Here is a 26,665-nt window from a genome sequence, read left to right on the forward strand (position 1 = left end):
CCAACTTGTTATGAAAATTCAAGACAGCCTGCTCAGGTTGTTAGGAGTACAAGGAAACTGCTGCATTACTCTTCTAGATCCCTGGGTAAACTGGTGGTTGTATGATGTACAAAAGTCTTACTTGTGTAAGATCCTCTTTAAAGAGGGTCCTCTATAGGGCCATGATGAAGCCCATAGCATTTATTATAATAGAGGTTGGGCTTGATGTGGCCACATTTCTGAGCTCTAGCTAACCCTGCTGGGATACACAAAATGCCTGGTATCAGTCAACTTATGAAACTGACATCCAATAGGAAAAGCTGTATGCCTAAGTACTAGAACATATGGATCCTGTCGTCTTTGGCTGCCAGGGAGGGTGATTGGTAGTGGTGGTAGCTTTGCAATGCAGGTACCTCTTCACTGGGAACTGGACTAAGCTCATTAAAGTAGCTGAGATACATAGCTGGGGCAAATCTGTACTGCGATGACCTGTGCTGCATCAGGCTCTGGGTGATAATTTTTTTTAAATCTATTTAAAATTAAATTTGAAATTAACCTATGTTGAGGCCTAAACTTACTATAATCTGTTAAATCTATTTAAATACACAAATAATATTTAGCTGTACTTATTTGCTGCTAATGTTAAAGAGACAAATCACTGAACTGCTGGAAGTCACTGGCTAAGCACCTGGAACCAGAGTCTGTTGAAGTGCTAAATCAACTTCTGACACCCATAGCCTCTTCTGCAGGTGCAGAGAGAATGTTTTCTTCATTTCAATTTATTCAACTAGTTCAGGTCAATGACTTAGATCATTCAAAATTATAAACCAAGTAGCAGTTTAAAAAGCTTGTTTTTCTCTTCCAATCTATGGGGAAAAAACTAAATATGAGAGGATGAGATCTACTAGATTGAAAATCTTGAAGGATGTGATGATCAGAAACCATCAGTTCAATTCACTAATTACAGATACTTCTTTTGCACTTAAAACTGATTTATTAAATAATATTTTGATAAACATTTTTCTTCTGTATCCAGCACATTTAAGATAGTTTTATTAATTTTTTTGAAAAATGCTGTTTTGTCCTTTTAAATTGAATTTGACTATTCATACAAACCACTAGCAAAATTATTCATAATTTAACTACTTAAATGTAAAAATTAAGAATCTGAATAAATGTACCTTAAGCTGTATAATATCTTAAAGGTGGATAGATCTATTGTATTCTCTTGGTTAGCAAAAAGAAGCACCAGTTTGGTATAAAGGCTATATTTAGTTGCAAATCAGCTTGTTTCAAGGATTACCAACCAATGAGAATCAACCTTTCCTTAGGAAAATAACTAAAAAATACAAATGCAAAACATGATTTAAAATAGCTTTGATTTAAATCAATTCATCCTCATCAGACCTAGAGATAAACAGTTTGACTTCAGCCTCCCAGAGCTATCTGACCAGCATTACATTCACTTTGAAATGTAAAAGTAATTAGATAACAAGGGCAAATGGCTGCTCTCCCCTATTCATTTTCCCCTAATAAATAAGACTTGGCAGTTGCCATAAGTGTGGCTGGATAACACAGAAGGCCCTGCACAAAGCCCGTGATTGTGTTCCAATTGAATACCTTCAGCTGACTCACAAGGGGAGGCAGGAAGAGCATCTTTATGCCAATGACAGTATCTCTCCACAGTATGTTTTTCCCCCATTTACTGGATCTAAAGTTTCAGCCTCCACGTGGGTTTCTCTGAGCTGAGAGGCTGGAGTAGGGATTCTATTTGGCTGTGATGGACACATTCTTCATTTCCAGCTGCATTCAGAGGGTTCTGATCATGCACAATCTGTACATGATCAGGAGACGGAGCCGCAGGAGCAAGGGCTGCGTCTAGACTGGAAGGATGGAGGCGGAAAGAAGCAGTCCTGGCAACGCCACCTCTGCAGTAAGTATCCCTTCTGTCAGGGCACAGCCTGCAGCACCCAGACCAAGGACGCCAGTACCAGTTGCCTCCCCAAAGTCCTTAGTTCTGTGTTTTCACAGGTTGTTGGAATGGGGGTTACCAGACTTTCCAAGGTGCTGAGCACCTGCCGCTCTCACAGACTAACGTGATATTTGTGAGTGCTCAGCATTTCCAAAATGCCTCTCTCACTAACTCAACTAGTTGGACTAAAATCTTAGCCCCTGTAAACCTGCTGGAATTATATCATCTGCGGATTTGTTGCAGATGCCCCTATGTACATAGCATCTGAAGAAGTGAGGTTCTTTACCCACAAAAGCTTATGCCCAAATAAATCTGTTAGTCTTTAAGGTGCCACCAGACTCCTTGTTGTTTTTGTGGATACAGACTAACACGGCTACCCCCGATACTTGATGAGATGAACTAGGATCCAGGGACATGCCTGAAGTGAAATCAAATGAGTGATACCAATCCATCATAAAATGCATATTGCAAGTCAGTTGGAATGTGCAGAATTAGAGGAAAGAGCTCTGTGAAAAATAGAACTTCATTAGACCTTCATTATACAAGGTTTCCCTTGTCCATGTGTCTGTATAAATCTGTCCCTACAGTCGAGGGAAATTTCACTTGCTATTGAAAATCTCATGTACAAATTTTATTCAAACAAGCTTTTGAATTTAAGTATCTTTTCTGTTACATCCTGTGGGTGATTTAACATTTCATGCATTTTGCTAGAATATACAGTAGATCATCAACTATAAAGTAAGTGTTTAAAAATATACCTTCTAACAACTTGATGTACTTTTAAAAGTTCATTTACTGTTTGATTCTAACAGATCTACTTGCCTGAAATTATTTGATTTATCCCTGTGCTTCAGAGCCTGAGAAACAGGTTATTTTTTTAATAAATCTACATTCTGCTATTGCATTTTCTTGGCGTAACATGCTTTGTTTACCGTCTGTTATGAAATTACTACAAAAGTATTTCAAACACAAGCATAAAAGTGAGCCTGAACCTTTTCCATGTAGTAATGAAAATGCTCTGTGTCTCAAAACGTACTGTGGAAACATTAGAAATACCCATCTGACTTTGTTTATTAAGATTTTTTTGCTTTAGGTAAAAACTGTCCCAGAAAAATAAAATATAAGCAACTATCTTTTGTAAAAGAGAGGCAATGGACAATCGGTGCAGTGTACAGGGAATTTAAAAAAAAAAGATTTTTTTCAATTTCAAAACAAAACAATGGCATTTAATACTAAAATGTTTTTCTTCTAAATCTTCCCCATGGTAAAAAAGTAAGATAGCAGCCTTTCCACCCAGGAAGCCTGGTCGGTTCAAATAACTGTGCAAACATTTTAAGGGCTTCCTATCTCCATGGGGAAATTACTGGCAGAACTATAGTGGTATAATTATACCATTATGGCTAGGTTGGTATAATGTCCCATGTAGACACGCTCTATTCCAGAATAAAAGTAACTCTGTTCCAGTATCATTACTCTGCTTTGGAAGTTCTGCTGGCCAGTTTCTCCCAGATAGACAAGCCCTAACACTTTGCCTTTAATCCACGGGGCTGCCCATCCAGCACCTTTCATGAGCAATACTTCACTTCTGCAACTTAAACAATAAATGACACTGGGATGTTTAACTCCATTTGCTTTCTTATTTATTGACCTGTGTCTTGGCTCCTAGGAGAGAAGACCCCTGGCAAAATCTAAAACTCCTTCCAGGATACTTTGGGTCATCTTGTCTGTAATCTTGTTTTTCGCCATTGTTGGCATCAGTGTGGTGGTAATTTTCAGCTTTACCCATAGGACTACCAAGGTAAGGAATTAATTCATTATGGTTCCAGATACAAAGTTCAATTTCCTATGGGAATATTTTGAAATTGATCTGGCGGGGGGGGGGGGGGGGGGAAAAAGAGAAAAAACCTTCCAAAATTTTTTTTCTTCCTCTTTTTACAATAGATCAAATACAACAAATATACAATTACTTATAAATATCCAGGAAGTTTTGCCAGTTGCTTGAGCTCATGTTGTCAAATTCTGCCCTCAATTACACTTGGAGTCAGTAGGATTACACAGGTCAGAATTTTGTCCAAAGAATGCCTTTTACCTTGGTGAGAGCAGACATCCAATTTTTCTTAACTGTTCCTGATATTTTAATCTCTCATAATAAATGCTGCCTCCCAGCAATAACAACATAACTCTCTATAATCCCAGTGAGAGTCTGGATGGAGGGGAATACATTTTTTCTTTCTTTTCAAGAATCTGACAGACAAAAGGTCAAGGGTAAAAAAAAAAGAAAGGAAAATATTGATGTTTGCTCCTAGTTAAGAAATCAAATAAAAAGAAGTGTGGCCAATTTCACCCTGGTCAGGACCAGATTAAGGAACCAGCACCGTAGGCCTGTGCTGAGAGCCCATCTTTTGGATTCATGGGACTACATCAGAATCTGTTTTCTTTTCGTTTTTTTTTTTTTTTTTAAAGTATGTTTCGAGCCCTTTATGGTTACTAATAAGTGTTTGAAAACATAATCCAAGCGTGACTATCCCAAGTCATGCATGCTTGAGTCTGCAGAGAGCCTAAAAAAACCCAACTCTCAGAGGTATGTACTGTCCCACTCAGCTCAGGGAGGTGTTAACTCCAAGACCCTTTGCTCTGGAGGCCTCCCCAGCTAAGGTTTCCTTGTGTGACAGAAGAGTGCAACAGCCCCTCCCACCCGAGCAGATGCACCCCAGCTAGTGGGTTTAAGTAATAGGGAATGCTTGCTGCCCCACTCTGGGAGAGAGCAGAGCTCTTGCTGTTGCTCCTGGGAAGGAGAAAAGGGTCCCGTGCCATGGCCCCTGCCTCTCTGGGAGGAGGTGGGGCTGTGGCTATGGGGGAAGGAGCATGTCCTTGTTCCGAGGGCACTGATTTGCCTTCTCTTCCCTTGCCCCTCATGAAACTCTGCTGCAGTCAATGAGCTGAGATCAGGGATTAATCTGCCCCATTGTCCCTTTTAAGGTGACCTGCCAATAGCAGCCCTTAATAAATGCATTTCAGAAGCCGCAGTATCACAGTAGTGTCCAAGTGTGTGTGTGTGGGGGTGTTTCAAGGAATGATGCACACAGCCTAGTGTGCTATTTACATCTGGGGAGAACTCGTCTGCCGGGGACGGTTACATCAGGAGTCTCGATATCCCATTTGTTAATAAAGGCAGTAGGTGCTTGTTCTCTTCTAAGCAGATTACATGTGTGATTACAACTTCCTGCCACTAGGAGAGCCATAGAGGGTCTGTGCACCCACACAGCGAACAGTGCTGGTGGGGAACAGGTGAGCAGTGAGGCACCTCCCTTCGGCATCCTCCATTTGACGGAGCTCCTTGGGAGCCTCGCTGGGATCCAGCGCTTCCCCTCTGCCAGCGAATACGGTGCCCTCCATTAGGGTGAATATCTGCATGGGTGCAAGGGGCAGCCCTGGTGTAACTATCCCCTGCGTTATCTGTCGTGGAGCTGGCCTGGCCTATGTTATGCTGCTGCTCCTTGCTCCCGCACTGGCTCCATGTTTGCTTCCAGCTGCAATTCAGGCCCTGTATGGTTGGGGCCCCCTGCCGGAGACCAGCTCTCGCCCACCCCAGCTAGCGCCCAGCACATGTGCTCATGCCCACATGCCCTTGGTTTGAATGGCTGGTGGAGGGCCTTTTCTCTGGAATCTGCTTGCCCCATTGCTCTGACCGAGTCTGCATTTGGCTCTGTTCATTGTTAAATAGCTCAGACTAAGAACATGTGGCAGCAAAGGTCCTGGGAGGTTAGTCTCCTAATGAGCGAAAAGTACGGCCACGTTCCCCGAAGCAAGTGGCTGAGAACGATTAGAGAGGAAAACATGTCTCCCTTGGGCCAGCTGATCCGTGCACAGGCTCTGTAGCTGCAATCCCAACCCGTCACTCCTCGGGGCTGGGAGCGCAGCCTCTGCTCTCATTGTGGATGTGTGTGCGCTCAGCCTGTTTTGCAGATTGTGCGGCTAACGTTTCAGAATCACCAGGGCTCCCAGACGAATCAGTCGGCCTTTGTTGACAAGTCCAAGAATACTGTTACTTATCATGTAACTTCGCCAACGAACCACACAACGGTGGTCTTGTTCGACAGCAAGAATGTGAGTGCAGCAGAGCAGGAGGGCTTTGCGTGGTGTTACCATCTCTTTGAGTGAAATGGGTGACTTGGCAATTATAAGAGTAAACGTCTCAGAGAAAAGTTTCAACTAAAATATGCCTGATCGTTGTTGGTTTGAGAGCTAGGTGCAGACAAGGGGGTGGTGATCAGCTGTTTTTTCTAACTCTCCTTTTCAGAGGCTTCAGGGAGGCAGGTATTGGCCCTTCCTCCAGGCGGCCTGAGGCAGTAATACATACTGTTCAGAGCACTGACTCTGGGATGCCCGGGTCCTCCCTGCACATCAGCTGCTTTTACACAAATCCTAGAGCTGAGGTGCTTTGGAGCTGGCTGCACTGGAAAGCCATGCAGTGCGCACTGGAAAGCCATGCAGTGCGCACTCCCACCTAAACCGCAGCTCCAGTTCCAATACTCTGAGTTCCGAGACTCTGCCCAAGATGGGGAGCTGTCCCATGTCATTATAATGACCCCCCCGTTTTATCCCCTATCTTCCCTGCATCGCTGACCATGCAACAGGGCAAGGACTCTGCAGCATGTCCTTGAGTGATGGAGACAAAGCGGTCTGCGTAGGGGACCAGGACTTTGGAACACATGAGTTCTAATTCCAGCTTACGCAGACTCCCATTCACAATCCCAGGGACCCCACCTCCATTCCTGTTCCTCGTTGCCCAGTCTCACCTCCCTTCCCTGCGGTGATCACATGGCACCCCTATGGCAACTGCAGTGATTAATTGCTTGCAAAAGTATCAAAGCCCATTTAGTACTTTCCTTTCTTCTCATGCAATTTAGCAGGTGAAAGGAGGACAGCTAGCTCTCTACAGGCCCCTTCCAAGTGCTCCTTGGACCACAGTTGGAGAGCTACTGTTGTCTGTACCACTGGTGAGCCACAGTCAGTGTCTAATAAATCTCCCCCTGCCCCATTTCCAGGGCTACGTTCATTCCTGTCGAAAGGTAGCCACTCTGGTGGCTGCTTCGCAGAACAATGCAGGACACAGGGAAGAGTGTTAAGTGTTAGCTGTAGATAAGCACTGCGTACCCACGTGCTGTGCCAATGAAACATACGCTGTTCTGTGTTGTGTTTTGCACAGGGCTATGTCTGCTATAAACCCGCAGATCAAAATGCGTGTTACCTGCGGAAGATGGACGACTGGGATCTTGAGAACGTGCAGATATCTTTCAATCTATCTGAGCACAGGGTGAGCAGTTACATGATTCCTGCATAGGGGTAGCTGAACCGCTGGGGGAGGAACGGACACCAGCTTCCGAAAGGCTCTCTAGAATCTTGTTAAAACCCCATTGCTGGGTGGATTTGTTTTCCTAGTGAACGTTTTTATACGTTGAACCAAGGTGATGCAAGTGAAGCTAAAGAGAACCACTAGCTCTTCCAGCTGTAAAGGAACTTTTTGGCATTTCTCCTTCAGAGAATAGTGCTGCTCGATTCTGCCTTGTGCCGGTAGCCAGGTTGGATTGTGACAGAACAGTTCAAATGACATTGGGAGGAAATGGGCGACTGAGTTTATAGCGATTTAATATTTTTTGTACAAAACATAAGGAGGGGGGTGGAAGGGCAAGACAGTGGGGTGCCGTGGGATGTGAATAACTGGACTTGAACAAACCCCAGTCCCACTATACTGGCTTGGCAGATTCTGTTACCTGCTAATAATAATTCTGAGGACGAAGACACAAAGGTGGTTTTGTTAGCAAATCAACAGTGAAATAAGTTTTGAGTAATGATGTATAACAACCCTCTGAACAAAATGTTAATGGATTTAATAGAGGGGAAAGCCAGATTCTGTTTCAAGAAGACAGAGGGCCCTATTTTTTGAATGTCAGAAAACAGATGCCAGGCTGTGCTGGATTTCCTTACTGCCTTGATCATGGGGGCTGCTTAACGCAGACTCGTCCTTTGCTTTCCTCACCCCACTCCCTCGCTGGATAATAAGGACCATTTAGAATAAACTAACAGAGGAATGAGAGACCCCTGAGAACATCAACAAAATGCACCCAGGAAAGAGAACCCTTCAGCAGAAGCCCTCTTCTGGCTTCAAGGCCTCTGCAGGATTGTTAAATGAAATTAAAGAAAGAGTGACAGCCTCCGAGGCAGCACAGCTGGTGGTCACAGCAGGCAAACAGCAGTCTGTCTTGGTTTTAGTCCTGTCTCTGCCAGTCACTCAGTGAGGGGCCTCAAGGTCTCATCTGGATACTCTGGTGAGGGAGAGATTCTCACCTGTGTGTGTGTCAGGTTCCCCATCTGTAAGTAGGTATAGTGTGAGACTTCATTATTGTCTGGGAGGAACTGGCAGATCCTTGGGTGGAAGGCAAAGGGACATTCTCATGTGGTCTTTGCTGTTAGTTTTAAAGTGACTCTTTCCAACAGGAGGCCTCAGAGTCAATGTGGGAGACCAACATCCAAGCTCTCCTCCCCTGAAGTAGCGTCCTAGGAGGGCAAGCCTCTTCCTGGGAAAACCCCTCCTGCCCCTCTCAGAAGGGTTCCACCCATCGCTCATCTTGTCCTTTCTAGCCAGAAGGAAGGTCCCTGTGAGGGGAGATTCCATAGAGAGGTCTCTGCTTCCCACTAGGGTAGGGATTGCTCTTAGAGGGTCTATGAAATGACACTTTCTTTCCTGTGATAAGCCATGCTGTGATATTCCTTTCAGGTCAATCAGCTGCTGCTTCAAAATAATCAAACCAAGTACTACCGAGAGTTCCTGGGGATTCTGCCGGGGAGACAAGCAAATACCGGAAGCTTGGGGGAAGCCATCCAAACCCTGTGCGAGCAGACTTCCATCTACTGGGTCAGGAAAGGGGATGGTAAGTTAGAGGAACTGCCCTTCAAAGGAGGGGAGCAGTCATTGCTTCTGAAGTGAGGATCATGGAATCAGCTCGGAACCTGGGGAAATTATGGGCAAAGTGGGGTTCAGATGTGTCATCTGTGGAGATAAGAGATACTGTGAGTGACATGAGTGCAGGTTATCACTGCTGCTGGTTTGACAGCCCTGGCACGTGAAATGGTCTCTGCCTCCCCAGACAGGCATAGGGCTGTGCTACTGCAAATTTCCCCATCCTAGCATGATAATGAGCATTAACTCTGCTGAGCTCAATTTCAGGACCATTTGATATTGGCCACTTTGCTCAGACTTTTAACAAGGGGACCAGCTGTGATGGCTTCTATAACATGGACAAGGGAACGTCCTGAGATCCAACTACTACTTCTCTAGTCACTGCACGGCTGTTAGATGCTAACGACTCCAGTCACATCAAGCTGGCTTGGTACTGAACGAGTGAGGAAAGGCTACATCCCATTTCCCCTGGCTTGAGCCACTCCGCATGCCCCAGGTGGAGGAGTGGAATAAAAATAAATAATGACCATCCCAAGGAGCCACTGCACCACCTCACTGGCTTTGGCAGTTCAATATTCACCATCTCTTCTCCCCCCTCGAAAGTGATCCATAGAAGAGCTTGTTCTGTTTTAACTGAGCACTTCGAGGACAGAGAGCTAGGAACACCTTTACCACATGTTTCCCATGTTTCATTCTCCAGAGGTGCAGCATTCCTACACGTGAAGGATTGCGACAGGCCAAGCTCTTCTTTCTGTGCATTTTATCTTTCTTTTTTTTTTTTTTTTTTTTTTTTTTTGCAGGCCCTGGGAAGAAGCGCCTCATTTACCTCTGCATTGACATCTGTTTTCCAAGCAACGTTTGCTTGTCTGTCTGCTTTTATTACCTTCCTGATTAAGCCCTGCTCCAAGGGGACTGATCTCTCCCCCCTACCCCCCATTTCGCTTTGTACTTGAATTTAAATCCTGAAAAGCCTCTGACTTAAATAAGTTAATGTCTAAGTTATTCAGATAACTACCCTCTGAAAGGCTCCAACCCTGATTTCATGATGCAATTTCAGAGGTTGGGAAAGCGCCGGAAGGGTTCTAATTAAACAGGACTATTTCCAAAAACATGTTGCAGCTCTGTCAATATATATACACGTTTTATTTACAACCCTCTGCCTGGGCTGTGCCCCGTAGACATGCATACGGCGTAATCACATCACATAGGGAGGGGACAGGCTCGGCTCGGGGCTGCATGTACAAGTGTACAACAAAAAAGATTTTGTTTTGAATCACTTAACACGGTTTTTGTCTAAAATTCCCCTGCTAAGTCTGTGCAATTGACTTAAATAAAGTGACTCCAAAATGAGGAAATGGTTGTTGCTCCTCTGATCCCCTTTCAAAATGATTCATTCCAGCTTCCACCCGAGAGACTGCTGGCGTCTTCCCCGCCGCATAGAGGAACTTACAAAGACTTTCGTTGCACCCTCAGTGGTGCAGAGGCCGTATGGGGGCTCATCGAGCTACACTGTCTCCACCTTCCCTGCACTAAAAGGGGTTGAGTAAAATGCCTCTGAGTTGGGCACCCTATTCAACTACGTTTCAGTCTGTTCCCCGAGAGAAGTGCTGGGGTGAGGAAAAGGGGGCAGTTTCCTTTTACTCTAAGGAAACGTTACAGGCAATGCTTTATTCTAACAAAGAAATGGGCATTCAAGGCTGAGTCCATTAGTCAGGGTACTTGGTGCATTAAACGCTCAGGCACTTACAAAGCACCGCCTACCCACAGCTCCTTTATTTTCTCTCTCCCCTTAACCCTGCTCTAGTCACGCCACTGCACGTTCCAAACCACCGATCTGAAGGAAGGCTCCTTTAAGAGCAGACATCCATCTATCTAGCCATCCATCAGGGGTAGCACTGCTACACCGAACATAAAATTCATAGGCAACCCCAACCGCTGGAGGCTTATTCAATACTGCAGCAGTCTCAATTCAAGACAGTGCCTTCCTGTGATGTAAAAATCCAGTACAAGCTGCCAGATGATGTTTACTGGTCCTCTTTGACTTGAACAAGATAGAGTGTCACAAGGGCAATCTCCAGCTGCTTCCATTTCCTTTTGAGACAGCAATGGGAGAGGTCATGCTGCTGACTGACTGACAGCCCTGGAGAGTGAAGGCCTCTCTCTGTCCGCAAAGGCACTGCAGGGCCAGCTTCCCTCACAACCTGCCTCAGCCCTGAGCTACAGGGATGCTCTGTAGCAGTAAGAGGAATTCAGTCTCCATGGCCCATCCAGTCCTTTGCCTTGCTGCTGAAACTGAACAAGGAGACCAATTAGTGCCAAATGTGCTGGATGTTCGTGGGTTTGGCTGTGCATCCACTAGGATTTGGACTGAGCGCATCAGCCTCTTTCACACAGGCCCTGAACACTCATCTGCACAGAACCACTTCCAGTTGCTAACTACCTGAGCTGGATGTGAACAGGCAAAGTGGAGGTGAAAGGTGCTGTGTCCCACTCCCACCCACCTGAGCCACCCAGGACCCCTCTCAATTTAAGATTACTTCAGTTTTGCTTTGCTTAAAGCAGAAGGCTGTTCTCATTCCAGGTTGAATACTGCTTCTGCTGAAGATTCAGCCGTCTCCTATCAGAGAGGGGGGTTGGTTACAAATGTATGTTCCACATACTCTAGGTAGGATACTTGTCATGAGAAGGCAACTGAATGAGCAGTGGTCCCTTCTCTCCAACGCGTGCACGTTATCCCAACACGCTATCATTGAAAGCGAGGCAGACGACTGCTTTCTGGTGGCCACTGTATTCCCTCTTGATCTCGCCTGTCTCCACACACCAAAGCCTGGCCAAATTATCTGAGGAGGCTGGAAAGGGAAGTGAAGAGATATTGACCACAAGGAAATGTCACACTTGTGCCTGTTTTTTTCTTGCAAACATCCTTGGGAATATGTACTGCAGTGTTCCATACAGCATGGAATACTCACAGGCAGTGCTTTGAAAATACTGAAATGGCCACACACATTTCAGGCTACCTCCTTACCACATGGAAAAACACAATGCACGTTAGGTTTATATTAAAGCGACAAAGCCGGGGAGGTAGTATCTTTTATTGGACCAACTTCTGTTGGGGAGTGAGAAGCTTTCAAGCTTACACAGAACTCTTCTTCCGGTCTAAAGGAGGTCAGGTCCAGACTTGAAGAGGAGCTCTGTATTAGCTAGAAAGCTTGTCTCTTTCACCAAAAGAAGTCAGTCCAGTAACATATTACCTTACCCATCTTGTCTCGCTAATATCCTGGGGGCCAACACAGCTCCAACGCCAGAGCAAACATGAGGCTTGTGTCTGATTAAAACAAGATGCAATAGGTTTTATGTTTAAAAAACAAACAGGTAAAAATAGCTAAGAGAATTAGTCAACTATATGGTATAGCGGAAGAGCGTATGAGTGATGGATCACATGCTTTCTGTGCGGGAGGAAGGAAGGGATCTTCCCTTCCCTTGGACCAGATGCATTTGGCATGAATGGGGGAAGTCTGCCGCTTTGAAGCATTGTGAATTGGCATCACCTCAAGCTAGAGAGGTCAACAAATCCTGTGATGCTATACAGGCCTCCCTCCCTCCCAGAGATTCTTGGGATATCTGGCCAGTGACGCATGTCTTACCGGTGACAATATACTGAGAGTCCCCAGAAAACGCGCAGTCCCACATCCAGCCACGGGAGGTTTCTCCTGGGTTGTTACTCTTAATGCTCAGTTCTGTCATTAGAGAGAAGTTTGAAGTCCTCCAGATCTTACATGTCTGGTCTGCAGAACAGGTAGCTAAGAGCCTGGGAGGGAAAGAGGGGAGAGAGACGTGTACATGTTTACGATTCGGTACTATGCTTCTAAATGACTCACTCAGCTGGTTCGGGACTGGCAAGAAACTGATGAAGCACAGCATGCTGGGGCCGGCAGTCTTCACAGGCTGCTTCCCCAACCCGGTATTAGAGGACAACGGTTGCCATCTGCCCTCCTTAATGCAAGAGGGTAGAGAGAGAGAGACTTTCACTCACAGAGAGATCAGTAAATCAGATCTCTGGTGTAAATGCAGCTCTGGTTCTCCCAACCGTAAAAAGGGTTGAAACGTCTCAGAGCACTTCTGAGATCATTAAGCAAAAAACAGGGAAATAAGTGACAGTCGTCCAACTGATAACTCAGCTCCCTCCTGAGCCACTCTCTCGGGCAGCTGGAATGCTGCTACAGAGCCAGCATTATGTCAACAGCTGGGGGCACAGCCAGTCCCCTGGTACCTGACTTGAAAGGACTCTTTTGTTTTAGCCACCAGTAAATAGCTACGCTGGCAAGACACTCACGTGGAATCAGGGCTGAACTTGCACTGAAGGGCATAGCGGTTGTGTGCTGGAATTTTGGTCTTGGGGATTAGCTGAGTTACCTCCTCTCCAATGCCACCTGTTAAATTCCAGACATAACAATTGCCCTACGAAGAGAGAGAGACATTATTGCTGCAAGAGATCAGGAGAGATTTAAGCACCACCCCTTTTGATCTTTATATCCAAGTACTCCTGCTCCATGATACAGCGAACTTTGCACATCAGACACATGCACAGAAGCAAAGTGTTGATATGCAAAGGCAGGCCGACTTCTAATGCGTTGCTGCAGCAGTGACAATTCATATTCCCTTTCTCCAGCTGTACTTACCGAACTATTGACAGCTGCCATGTAACTGGCATCTGGGTCAATATGAACTGAATTGACAGAAACTTCAGGCTCTGGAATGAGTTGTTCATTGTGGTCTGTTTTCAGGTCCCAGATGTGAATGGCACCACTCTGATCACCTACAATTAGCTCAGCCTGCAACAAACAAACAAATTCTCCATAATGCTCAGAAACACCAACTGGGGTAAATGTCTGTGTGTAACATTCCCGAGAAAAGGTGCATCAAATGCAGCTGCCACTCTTGTTTAAGAAGTCTCGATTTTCCTATTCTATCCACTTATTCATGAATATGGCAATCCTTTAGATTTCCATCTCGCTGTACAAACGTTAACTAGTTAATCCTCGCTGCACACCGCAAGGTAGAGAAATACTGTCCTCATGTTACAGATGGGAAACTGAGGCAGAAAGATTAAGGCCGACATTTTCACAGGTGTCCGTTAATTTTCTGCACCCACCTACAGACATCTGGAGCCTAATTTTCAGAAGCACTGAGCACCTACAACTCTAGCTGAAGTCCACTTCAGCACCTCTGAAAAATCAGGCTCTAGAGGTCCAGGTGGGCACCGAAAATTGAAGCACTCAAAGTTAGTGAATACTTTTCAAACTGTGGGCCTAAATTATTTTCTCGGGGTCACAAGTCACTATAGGATTTGTTATGCTGGATCACATCACTAGTCAATCTAGTCCCCTATTCTGTGTCCAACAGTGAGCAACAACTATTGCTTCTGAGACAGATGACTACTGCCCATAATGTAATTAGCCAATAGGGCAGAGCAATAATTTCTCCCTGATATCTCCAGTGATCAGCTTCTACCCTTAGTTATGAAATTTGATTGCCCCAAATCTTAGGACAGGTCATTAGATTATCCAGGCCTCTCTTAAAAAACAAAAACAAAAAAAAAAAAACTCTCTCTAGAACCTGAGTCTATTACATCCTGCGGCAGTGAGTTACACAGGTTGATGACACTATATGAATAAGTATTTCCTTCTCTTTGTGCTAATTTACTCTGATTTGCTCTTGAACTAATGTCCTTCTTACAGCACTGTAGTGTTCTGCTTAGCCCTGTTTTCAAATGCAAAAATTGTGTACAATATTGGACCCTAATATAAAACTTTCCACTTTCAAGCACTGTCACTGTACAAACAATATTAATTAGGTGAAGGTCATCACCGATATAATCCAAAATTCAGCTCTTGCAAAATTAAGCTTTTACAAAACCAAACATCTTCAGGCTTTTGCACAATTAATAGAGCTGAACAATCAACAGAGAGAAATCTAAAACCATAAGACTGAACACAAAGTACTAATAACACTTCCTGGGACTGACACAGAAGCGGTCTGATATTTCACATATCTTGGCAGCATTGTAAGTATTAAAAGTGGAGCAGGTGAAGACATTAAAGCTTGAACAGCAAAAACCAAACATGCCTTTGTAACTCTAAAGCCCATCTGGAGAAACTGAAACCTTGCACTCCAAACTAAACTTAAATATTTGATCATCATTGTAAAGTTGATCTTACTATATGGTGCTGAAACTTGGAGATTTCTTATGATCTAAACTCCAAGTTTTCACAGGTAGTGGCCTTAGATAAATCCTTAATATCAGATGGGCAGAAAAAATTACAAGCCAAGAACTCTGGAGAAGGATGAAACAGAAACAGATAGAAGAGGAAAATACAGAACAAAAATGGAGATTATTAGTACATCCACAGAGAAAGATCTGAACAACAAAAGACAGGCATTGGATTGGAACCCCTGGGCAAGAGGCGACAAGGTAGAGACCAAGGATAACACGAAAACACACAACAGAAGGAGAACTGAAAGCTATCAAAATGACATGGAAAGAAACTAAGACTGAAGAAGAAGACCAGCAACAAAGGAAGACAGCAATGAAGGCCCTATGTTCCACGTGGAATACAGAGGCATAAACATAAGGAGGCCAAGGAAGTGTTTGTTTGGTGGAGGGATAGCTCAGTGGTTTGAGCCTTAGCCTGCTAAACCTAGGGTTGTGAACTCAGTCCTTGAGGGGGGCCATTTAGGGAGGGAGGGACGACAAAAAACACCACACACTGTCAGGGACAGTAGTTGGTCCTGCTAGTGAAGGCAGGGGACTGGACTCAAGGTCCCTTCCAGTGCTATGAGATAGGCATATTTATATTTGTGATTCTCCCCCCCCCCCTAAAATGACAATGGTTTGTTTTTCAAGACAAAAACTTTTCATTGCAATGTTTGTGACTCAAACATTGGAGCCTTGAGCTTGTAGATAATATGAAATTGACTTCACATGGATTATCAAAATAGAAGTGAAGTCAAATGGTCTATTTGCATTGTCTCAGCAGAGTGAAATACAACATTTTAAGAAAAAGCCCACAAACATTTTCCTTCTTGCAGGGAGATTTTAGGGGGAAATCAGCCCAATAACAGCTACAGTTTTAAACATGTTTAACGTGCAAGTCATAAGTTTTATGCCTCCACTAGCAGAAATATATCATTTTTAAACAGGCTTAAAATTCAAAATCAGCCACCAAGTTATCCTTGAAAGAATCCAACTGGCAATCTGAGTAAGAATGAAAAAATGAAGAAGTTCTGAGCACCTTTTTTATTTACTGCACAAGGGATGTTTTGCTTTCACAACACAGAGAGTGCAGAACGTTTCCATGGAGCAGGGCGCCTGTGTCTCAGTTCAGCAGATCATCATTAACAAACAGATACCGTGCACAGGACACCAAGAAGTGGATCCGCAGCAACAAATGGCAGCATTGCTTCTGTAACAATCCCGCACTATGATGCTTATCCAGTAATGCCATCTAGTGCTCAGAGAAGCACTGAACAATCACAGAAGTAACTCATCTACCATACTTGCAAAAATTCACTCTTCATGGAGACGGGTCATTATCTGTCTCAAAAGTATTACAATATCTTGGACTCTGACCACCCTTTGTAGCAACCCCAGCATCTAGTAGTTAGAGCAGAGATTGGACATCAAGACTAGTGGGTTCTAATCCTGTCTCTGCCTTTGATTAGCTTTGTAGTCTTCAACAAATCACCTTATTTCTGTGTCTCAGGGCTTGTCTCCACTAAACACGCTACAATGGCGCAGCTGTGCTGCTGTAGCACTTCAGTGCAGACATTACCTACAGCAACAGGAGGGGTTCTCTTGTCCATGTAGGTATTCCACCTCACAGAGAAGCAGTAGCTAGGTTGATGGAAAAATTCTTCTGTCAACCTAGTGCTATCTGTCCCGGGGACTTAAGTCAGCTTGATGCCACCCAGGGGTGTGGATTTTTCACATCTCCCACCACCATAGTTAAACCAATCTAATTTTCTAGTGTAGACCAGGCCATAGTTTCTCTGTGTCAGGTTCTGGGAGGCTGCATGGTTTGTAAGGCACTCTACTATCCTTCAACACAAAGAGTGGAAGGTATTAAATTAATTACAACAGTTGGGGAACTCAGATCTTGCTGACACTAATTACCTGACTCACACAGCCAGCCAGGAAGCCCTCAGCTTTATAAACAGAGGAGAAAATATTGTCATATACAAGAGCATTTGCTGTAATAACTGCCAAAATAAAATGATGTAGCACATCAGATTTTTAACAAGGAAGAGAACATCTGTAAAACCTTCCCTGATCAAGAATAGGTCTGGTAAGTGCAAAAGAGACTGCGTTTACCTGGTTGGGATGCAAGCAGACACAATTAATAGGAGCATTCACTTGGAAAATGCGTTGGCACTGAAGGTTACGTGATCTGGCAACAAAATGAACACAAACAAGAGAAGTCAGATGAGATGAGAGTTCACACTAAGATCTTCCATTTCTTTGATTTGCTTTGTGGCCTTGAACAAGTTCACCTTACTTCTGGGTCTTAGAGTTGTCTACACTTAACACTGCAATGGTGTTTACCCACAGCAGCTGTTTGACAGCACATACCAGCACTACACAATAGCTTTGAACAGGATGTGAAGAATCCTATTTCCAACTGAAACTTCAGAAGGGATTTTAGGGAGACACAATGTAATTACTGTGACACAGAGATCCTTTGGCAAAAGGTCCCCTATTCTTTGTAAATAACTCTCACCTCACACCTGACAAACTCATTACATCAAACATGTCATACAGGATATTTATCCATAGTAACATGTAAGGTACCTACCAAAAGCTCATAACTTGTCTAGAGTCATAATTACTGTGAGATGTATATACAGGTGATATGTAAGGAATAATATTGAAAATATATTTTATGGACTTGGAGCAAAACTTAGTCACCGAGGTAACAGGTATCAGTGATGGTGCATTCAGGCAGGAGCGAGTTGTCACCTGGCCATTTAGCTGGTGATGCAGTGCAAGGCTCAACTGTTTAACCTTGCCAATACCAAGACTTTCAATGGAAAAACATCAGAGACAACTGCAATCAATCAAACTCTCTGGAAGGTAAAAAAAGGAATATTATAACATGAGGTTTTCCCTGACTATGAACAGAAACAAAAAACTATTTCAGTATAACCCAGAGAAGGGAAACGTCCTCTGTATCCTTCACTGAGGAGACATCTCGGGGAGCAGGGATGTTCTCATGAAAAATTGGATTCTATTTCTGTGTGAAACCAACTAGCTCTGCCACAGACTAAATTTAGGGGGCAAAGCCTACTTTATTAGATCAGAAAGGGACCTATTCATAAGTATAGACCCAGGCTCACACTTTGTGCTTTTGTTTTGTAAACCATTTGTTTCCACCACTCTCTCGTTTCTAGTTAAATCTTTATTCTTTCTTACAGTAAAACAAAGATAGGTTTATGTAAGTGCTGTGTGGCTTACGGGAGCAGAGGTTTACGGTAAAACTGGGGCACTCTGCTCCTTTGCGGGCAGAGGATCTGGGATTTCTTGAGTAGCCAGTGTCAAGAGCTGGAGAGCACAGAAAAACGATTACAAGGAACTCAGTGACTGGGATGCACCCACAGTTAACTTGCAAGACATAGCCCAGAGGAGAGTGTTCGAGTCACTGAAAGGCTGGTGGTGCGAGGGAGCTGATCCCCACCCAGGCACAGGTAAGACTCCCTCACGCTGGGGGCAGAAGGTAACAGAGTAACTCTCAATCTGGGAACCCCAAGAACTGTCACAGTTACCGAAACTGGAATTAACCCTCGTGTTCCGGGCTAACGCTCCTCTCTTGTTAAAGGTACTTTGGAATCTCTAATGATCAAAACTGGCCAGGACCTTCCAAATAAGGCACCTCCACGGCATCATTACTGGTTCAATATTGATTCTGGGAAAAGACTGCTACTTCCTTGTGTTCTTATGTTCGCCTGAATCCCCAGTGCAACTTCACATGGCACCTGGCATTTCCTTGGAGGTCTCCCATCCAAGTACTGACCAGTGTCAGCCTTGCTTAGCCTAGGAGATTTTCATAAGCTCAAAGCTCAAGGACATTTATGGAAACCTCAACTCTTTTAGGATTTTTCTCCCAAGTGGCCCAGCACAGGAAGGTGGGCTGGCATCGGCGGTTACCTCAGGTCCCATATCCTAGCCATACAGTCTTCTCCTCCCGTGTACATCCAACGACCATCTTCGTGGAATCCAACGGAAGTGATGTTCTTACTTACGCCATCATAATTAATGACAGGGTTGGGGTTATTAGAGTTCAGATCATACATTCGAATGTGCTGGTAACCTGGGCGACAGAAATATGAACACCAATAGTCTTCTATCAGAAAACTGCCAAAGCCCTATTCCACAACCTCCTTGTTTTGGGGCCACTGAAACACGGTAAAGGCAAATTTCACCATTTCACTCACCTCAGCAATCTGCAACTCCAAACCTGCAGAAGCACTTCTCACAGGGATTATAGCGAGACGTGCTCATGAAATAAACGACAGTTGGCATTTCTGAGCCTATTGTTGGTGGCCAACTGGGAATGAAAAGTGAATCATGTGCAGTAGGGCTAAATTACAACCAGGGTACTGGGGACCACCAACATCAGAGGCTGTAGAACAGTTTCCACTTTGCGGGCATGAGAAAAGGTGGGGAGAAGCCCATCAGCAAGACTCACCTGCAGCAGCAATCATGCTGCGGTCTGGGGTGATCTCCAGAGCATTTACTTGCTAGCAGCACTGGTTAAGGTTAACAAAGAGAGCAATTAGCTCTCAAGCAGAACAAAAGTGTTATCTTAAATTCACACTGCCCTTAGAAAAGTAAGGTTAACAAGGACTGTCTAACCAGTGGACCTTTCTTTAGGGATGATCCATTTTGGAAAAGGGGCACTTTAACATACTATGATGTGGCAGGAGATTTTCAACGCAAAAGAATTCTCCTGTTTAGACCTTTAGTCTGATACCGACTCTGTTTCAAACGTGTTTATTTAAAAGGTGGGACATAAAAAAAGTCAGTTCCTCAGACATAGCATAGTTAGATGTTAGTGCATCTTGATTTAAGCTGAACATGCTTCACCTTTTAAAAACAACACAGTACTCCTAACCACTAGGCTCTACTTTTAACACCACCGCCTTTTCAAATTCTGGATTTTCATTTAATGTTGACAGCATTAAAATGAGATTCAATACAGAAGCAGTAAACTAGCTCTTCATTTTGGTCCAAAAATCTGTCAGAAGGTGTATCCACTGTTGAGGAGTTAGAAAGATTTGTAGGGGAGGCCAAACAGGGCGAGCATCAATGGGGCTGTTTTCTTACAGGCACAGACCAATTCCTGCTTATTAAATTTATTTGTGTATGCGGTGGGATCCGGGAGGCTACTCTTCCTTGATTGCAAAGCCCTTTTCCCAAGATGTTATATATTCATGCTTTTACTGCCTCATTTTTGCCCTTTGTGAAACACTAGTATTTATTTACCCTTTGCTGTTTCTACAGAAGGACAAAGCAGCACAGTTGGGTTTGTTTGCTTACCTCCTCATCTGTGGAGTAACAGAACATATGATGCCATCAGGCATTTGCACTATTCTAGGAACAGTGGAGTTTTAGCTTACTGACTTTGCCTGGTCATGAGGGGGAGAAACTTGCGCACTTTCTGTAGGTCCTACAATTTTTTTCCTTTTTATAAAGCAAGCATGCAAACAGATAAGAAAAAATTCTCTGTGTTCCCCCTGAATCCTCTCCCCACCAAACTAATGCATAACAATGTTAGACAAGCCATTGTCTCATCATATTTTGGCATCCCATGTAGCAATTTCTGGGTTGCGGGCAGAGGGTGGAAGAGTTCCAACACTCCCCCACCAAATCTGACTGCTGTTTTAGAAAGTGTCTGTCAAACGAAACACAAAGCGTGCCTCTGGTATGGCCACACCCTAGCATTTCAGATAGCACACTGTGAATGTATGCTGAGTGTGCAGAAAGATACACAGATAGAAGATAGCATGGTTTCCCAGCCCTAAAGAGTGTCTAACGACTGACTGAAGCCTGGGTTGAAGTTTGGGTCAAGTGTCTGATCTGGGGACCATTTCAGGGTCGGCCCATAACACAGAGGCGGTGGAGCGCTCTAAAGAGATGGGATGAGAAATACACAGGTTTGCTTAGGGAAGGGTCTTGCCAAGGCACTGCAAGAAAAGCTTCCAATGACCGTTGTCCCTGCCCCACAGGGCTGAAGCAGGGCTCAGGTCTGTCTCCGCACCCTGCTCTGGAGGGCGCAGTGCTGCGGGGTGCCAGGCTAGCAAACAGAACCCCGTGTCGCGGGCCAACGCTGCCAGCCCCGCCGGGCAGAGGCGAGCCGGCCGGGGGCACCCTCCGTGGGAGAAGGATACAGAGTCCTGGTGCTGGACGGTCCGGGTGCAAATGCCGCTGTGCGCCTGCCAGAACCGGACCGTGTGGTCGTAGCCAGCCGTGGCCAGGATCACCGGGTCGCTGCCCACCGTGCCCTGCGCCGCGTTCATGCTGACACCTGTGCGGGGAAGGAGCAGAGAGAGCGGTGAGACCCGGGCCCCCCTCCGCCCGGTCCAAGACCCAGGCCCCCCTCTGCCCGGTCCGAGATCCGGTCCAGGATCTGGTCCGGTCCCCCCCGGCCCGGCCGCACGGGGACGCAGTCCGGGGACGCCTGGCCCGGCCCGACCCCCGGGCGCGGCCCCCCTGCACTGCCGCCCTGGCGTGCCCATCACCGGCGCGTCGGGGCGCCCCCCGGCCCGGCCTCTCCCAGCAGGCCCCGCGGCTCCCGGGGGGGGGGGCAGGGCTGGAGGCAGGCGGCTGCGCTGGGGGAGGGGCCGAGGGGCGGACCCGGGGCGAGCGCCCCGGTACCTGCAAGGCCCGGCAGGAGCACCGGGCTGGAGAAAGAAAGCCGTGCCGCGGCGCATGCGCATCCCCTCCGGCGAGGGGTGTTGCTCGCTCTGCGCATGCGCCGAGTAGCGTCGCTTGTCAGGAAAGGGACAGGAGGGGCGCCGCGCCTGCGCACAGGCATTCTCGGAGTCCTGCGGGACTCGGCGGCGCAGGCGCAGACCGCAATTGCCTGTCACTACCTCAACGGGGCGATACCATGTGAGGGAGGTGGGGCGAGACCATGGGAGACAGCAAGCCGGGGAGGAGATGAGAAACGGGCACTGTGCTCGTGGTGGGAAGCAGCCCCCAGTCCATGCCTTGCTGGCCCACGTGTCCCCACGAGGGGGCGCTAGAGAGAGACTCGGGCTCAGTGCGCTGCCCCTGCAGGGCTCCTCCCTGCATGGGGGGGGGGGTGCCCCTGGCAGTGCCCGGGGTGCAGGGCCTTTTGGGGTCACATGCTCCAGCTTTTCTCCAAAACGTCCCTTTCCTAAAGGGAAGCGCGGGTTGTTATTAATAATAATTATTTGTATCCCCTTAGCACCTCGGAGCCCCAGCCGTGGGCCAGGGCCCACCTGTGCCAGGTGCTGTACAGACAGGGAACGACAAGATGGTCCCTGCCCAAAAGAGCTTCCAATCTCCGTATAAGACAGGAGAGTAGAGATGGAGACAGACAGGGAGGACAAGGACACAGTAATGGTTAGCATGGGGGGAGGGATAGCTCACTGGTTTGAGCATTGGCCTGCTAAACCCAGGGTTGTGAGTTCAATCCTTCAGGGGGCCACTTAGGGATCTGGGGCAAAATCAGTACTCGGTCCTGCTAGTGAAGGCAGGGGTCTGGACTCAATGACCTTTCAAGGTCCCTTCCAGTTCTAGGAGATGGGATATCTCCATTAATTTAATTTAATGCTAGGCTGTGGGCTCTTGGCTAGTCACCTGCCTTCAGGAGTCGGGGCTTTCAGAAACGTCCAGATATCTGAAGACTGGGGTGACCAAATGTCCTGATTTTATAGGGACAGTCCTGATTTTTGAGTCTTTTTCTTATATAGGCTCCTATTACCCCCCACCCCGTCCTGATTTTTCACGTTTCCTGTCTGGTCACCCTACTGAAGACTCATGATAAATTGGTGGGAATTGGCAAGTGCCACCTTTGCCACCCCCAGCCCTATGCAGGAGAGTGGCTTAGTTCAGATTCCGTCCAGCAGAGGGCAATGGTGCACAACCGGTTTATCACCGCTGGTTCTGCATTCATGCTGCTGGCCCAAAGGAAAGGGGTGTCTTGCACCTGCTGGCTCATCACACTAGGTACTGTTTGCTGCAGGGAGAGGATCTAGCCAACGAAGGGCACTGGCTCACCCTAGCCATGGAGCAGCCCTATCCATTCTGCTAGCCAGGGCAGAAAACGTTTCTGAAGAAGAAAAAGAAAAGAAAAAAGAACTGAAGTCGCACAGCACCCCTCGGAAGCTGGTGCCCAGGACAGCTGCCCAGCTCACCTTCCCCTCCAACTGGCCCTGGTGTTGGTTCAACTGAGGGCTTCATAATGCCTAGAGAACAGGAAAAGGGAGTCTTTCCAGCTGTCAGATGGGATAGGCTGGTGATGAATGAGCAAGGGCAGCAGGCAACAGCCAAGAGGCAGGTGGGGAAGCAGCCAGTGGCTGGTAGGGATCAGCAATAACAGCAGCTAGCACACAGGACGTGTGCGACAGCAGCATTGGAGTTCCAAGGAGACTGTGGACAGAGTGGGCTCTGGACAGCTGGGCCTGGAGGCCAGGGCTTGAATGCCTCGGGGAGAGTGAGATAGAGCGGAGGGAGTAGCACAGGTATGAAGCCTGGGGAATCCTACAGGGAGCTGTGACCTTTATACCCCCTACTGGCGCCCCCCAAGGGGTTGCATTAGGAAGTGTTGGGTAGATCTGTTGTACAAGGGTTGAAGTCCTTGTGTCTAGGGTATTTGCATCTGTTATTTCCTGCAGCCCTATTGAAACATTCGGTGTATTGAAATGTGTGAGTGTTACTAGGGACCCATCAGTGGTCTAGGAAGCCTTGTGCATGGTGTGCCTCTGACACTTGTGGTACACCAAGCATGGTGACAGACACCTACTGGGGACAGGTGCATCACAACCCACACAGTAGGGGACATCTTGCAGTGGGGTCCAATACAGGGTGTTCCATAGTCCCGAGATTTCAAGGGAGAAATTCAGTGAAGAGAATGAATCCCGTGACTTAAACCTTCTTGCCGCGCTCTTATTTTCTTGTGTCCCTTGGCAGATGCAATGCCGTTAGTGCTTCTTGCCTATGAGTACTTCTTAGCTCAATCCAAAGCTGAGACGCAAGTTCATGAGATGGTGCATAATTTATAGGAAGACTTGACCTTTCCCCTGCTGGTTCCATTTCCTTTTTGTAGACGCAGAATATTTCCCCTTCACTGCAGCTGTTAAAATAAAAGCCCCTGTTTAACTCTCTGTTAAACACTCGCACCCTGGTATAATGCCTTTCACCTGCTCTGATCAAAGCCCCTACTTTACCTTGATGGTTTGAATCCAGGCTAGTAAATGTATTAACCCTGACTGAAACCACAGAGGGCAGGCTCCCCCAGCAGATGCTGACTGCACTGACGTGCTTTTAATAGTCTCCAAAAAGAAGCCAGTAAAGAGAGGTTTGTGGGAGAGCTTTCAATCTCTGCATGTACCGTCATTCATCCATCAGGGTGGGAGTTCCCCGTAAACCTTGTATTGCTCCAGTTCTTTATTTTCCATTGGCACATATATACTGCTGAAATTTAGAGCACACTTTAAATGGGAGCAAAGAATGATAGCGCAGGCAGTGTTATGATTAACAGCTCTTTTCTTTTAAATCAGAGACGCGATATGACAACTTGGGCAACGCCCAAGGGAAACATTAATTTGTCTCGAGGGTGACTTTACTCTACTGAGGGTTTCTTGTTGACTTTCGTGTTTAAAGCATCTATACAAAACCACAATGATACAGGCAGTACAGCATTAACCGAAAATTAAAACTATATTTGGATAAAATACATTTAGTTAATAACACAAAGGTCAAAGAGGGTTTATGAGAAGTTGGCTAATAATACTGCCAACACATGTCCACTTTAATATTTTTAATGATTTCATTCTGGCCAGGCTCACGCCCTTTGGGATTTGCTTTCTGCAGATACTCACGTGGTTGAGTTTTACTAGCACAAATGTGTGTGGAAAGCACATTTCAAAATCATTTGTGCAAAGATTGGTAGAAATTACATTTTACATTCACACACACCAGTATTTGTGCTAGAACAGAGGGAGGATGGTTCAGTGGTTAGGGCATGCTGCTAGCCTTGGACTCAGGAAACCTCCGTTCAATTTCCTTTGCTGCCACAGATGTCCTGTGTGACCTTGGGCAAGTCACTTAGCTTTCAAGTTTATTTCAATGGGCGTTATACTGAAATCACAGAATGCTCATAAAAGGGAGAGTTAAATAATACCAACTAGGGAGAGAGTTCATGTGGCAATTGTTATGCAAACTTTCCTTACACAGCTCTGCTGATACACTTCAGTCCTGCCCCGCTCACCCCCTGCTCTCCTGAGAAGAGATCTGTTGATCAATTCATGGTGAGTGGTTTTGTGACGTGTAGGAACTAGGACTGGACTGAGCTAATGCATTTTCACCTGTAGGGTAGACTAAAACTGGAACTTATGTCTCCAGGTGGAAAATGCTTGTGCCCCATCCTGCTGGCCAGACCCAATTTAACCATCCATTTTCCATGTCAGGAACTTTATTTTCATGGGAAAGCAACAGGTGCTGTCAGCACTAATCCACCAGGTCTGGGTGCCCATAGCGGGGCTATGCTGTCTCTCCTGTATGGCCCATGGGTGACTTGGGCTACTGACTGCTAGGACACTCTGTATCTTCTGCCGAAGTATGTGCGCTTTCTCTCCCTCAGCTCTCCTGGGTCCTCATGCACCCTGATGTGCCTACCCTCCCTCTCTGGTATTTCTTTGCACAGGGATGACTTTAGAGTTCTGCAGTCCCCTCACAAATACTCACACCCAGCCACCCCTAATTCCTTGTCCGCCTCCCTCTCTCCGGCCATTGGGGTGGGGCAGGGACTGAGCTTCCTATCTGCCCTTCTCTGCCCTTGCTTGAAAAGTGGCATGTCAGCTTCACCCCCTCTAGCTTCCCACACCAGAGCCTCTGGTGCTTCACAAACTGGTGGTGGATGAGGGGTGCCGAAGGGGGTCTCAGGCAGGGAGAAGGCAGATTGGGGTGGGGAGAAGGTGGTCCTGGGGAGGGAGATGGCTGGGTCCTTCCTCATGTCAGGTTGCACACAGTCCTGCAATGCCAGCTCCAGCCCTGCCTTTGCCAATCAGATGGTATATGAGCACATGGGGGTATAAATCAGGGGACGGGGAGGCTAGTGATGGGCTGCGCATGGCTGCCCCCTCCCCCCGCCCCAGATCTGCACCAGCAATGCTAGCAAAGGGAACTCAGCGCAGGGCATGTTAACCAGAGCCCTGCAGCGCCCCACCTGCACCAGTGCACCGCAGTGCCCCACAGCCCCCTGCATGCACCCCCCTGCGGGCACCCTGATACTCCCAAATACCGACCCTCCTGGATACCCCATGGAACCCACCGCTCCGCATTCACCTGATCCCCCCAGGCCCATCTATTGCTAGTGCCCTGCAGGCACCCGGGTGCCCGCTGCACGCACCCCGATACCCCCATGGGCCCCGCCCCGGGCCGAGCCGCGGCAGGGTCCGTGTCCCTTTAAGAGCGGGGCTGGGCTAAGCCGAGCCGGCGGGGGGTGGCT

General features: G+C 46.5%; 2 protein-coding genes across 3 annotated transcripts; one reads left to right on the plus strand and one right to left on the minus strand.

Moving 5' to 3' along the window:
- Positions 1-1,643: 1,643 nt before the first annotated feature.
- BRICD5 (BRICHOS domain containing 5) lies at positions 1,644-9,970 on the plus strand. Its single transcript, XM_034783601.1, has 6 exons — positions 1,644-1,912; positions 3,618-3,749; positions 5,906-6,058; positions 7,161-7,268; positions 8,730-8,883; positions 9,713-9,970. Exons 1-6 carry the CDS (start codon positions 1,871-1,873, stop codon positions 9,805-9,807), a joined length of 684 nt encoding a protein of 227 aa, XP_034639492.1. The 5' UTR covers positions 1,644-1,870; the 3' UTR covers positions 9,808-9,970.
- Positions 9,971-10,036: 66 nt separating this feature from the next.
- Positions 10,037-21,898, minus strand: MLST8 (MTOR associated protein, LST8 homolog). Of its 2 annotated transcripts, none has more exons than XM_034783598.1 (9): positions 21,844-21,898; positions 21,357-21,493; positions 19,655-19,706; positions 19,114-19,276; positions 17,284-17,359; positions 13,592-13,744; positions 13,246-13,370; positions 12,557-12,720; positions 10,037-11,761 (listed from the first exon to the last, which is right to left on the minus strand). In XM_034783598.1, the coding sequence occupies exons 2-9, from the start codon at positions 21,483-21,485 to the stop codon at positions 11,643-11,645; spliced, it is 981 nt and encodes a 326-aa protein (XP_034639489.1). In that variant the 5' UTR covers positions 21,486-21,493; positions 21,844-21,898; the 3' UTR covers positions 10,037-11,642. The 2 variants fall into 2 exon arrangements, with proteins under 2 accessions (XP_034639489.1, XP_034639490.1); XM_034783599.1 differs by having other exon boundaries at positions 21,848-21,866.
- Between the last annotated feature and the right edge of the window lie 4,767 nt (positions 21,899-26,665).

Source organism: Trachemys scripta, chromosome 10 (genome assembly GCF_013100865.1).
Source record: "Trachemys scripta elegans isolate TJP31775 chromosome 10, CAS_Tse_1.0, whole genome shotgun sequence".
NCBI lineage: Eukaryota > Metazoa > Chordata > Testudines > Emydidae > Trachemys > Trachemys scripta.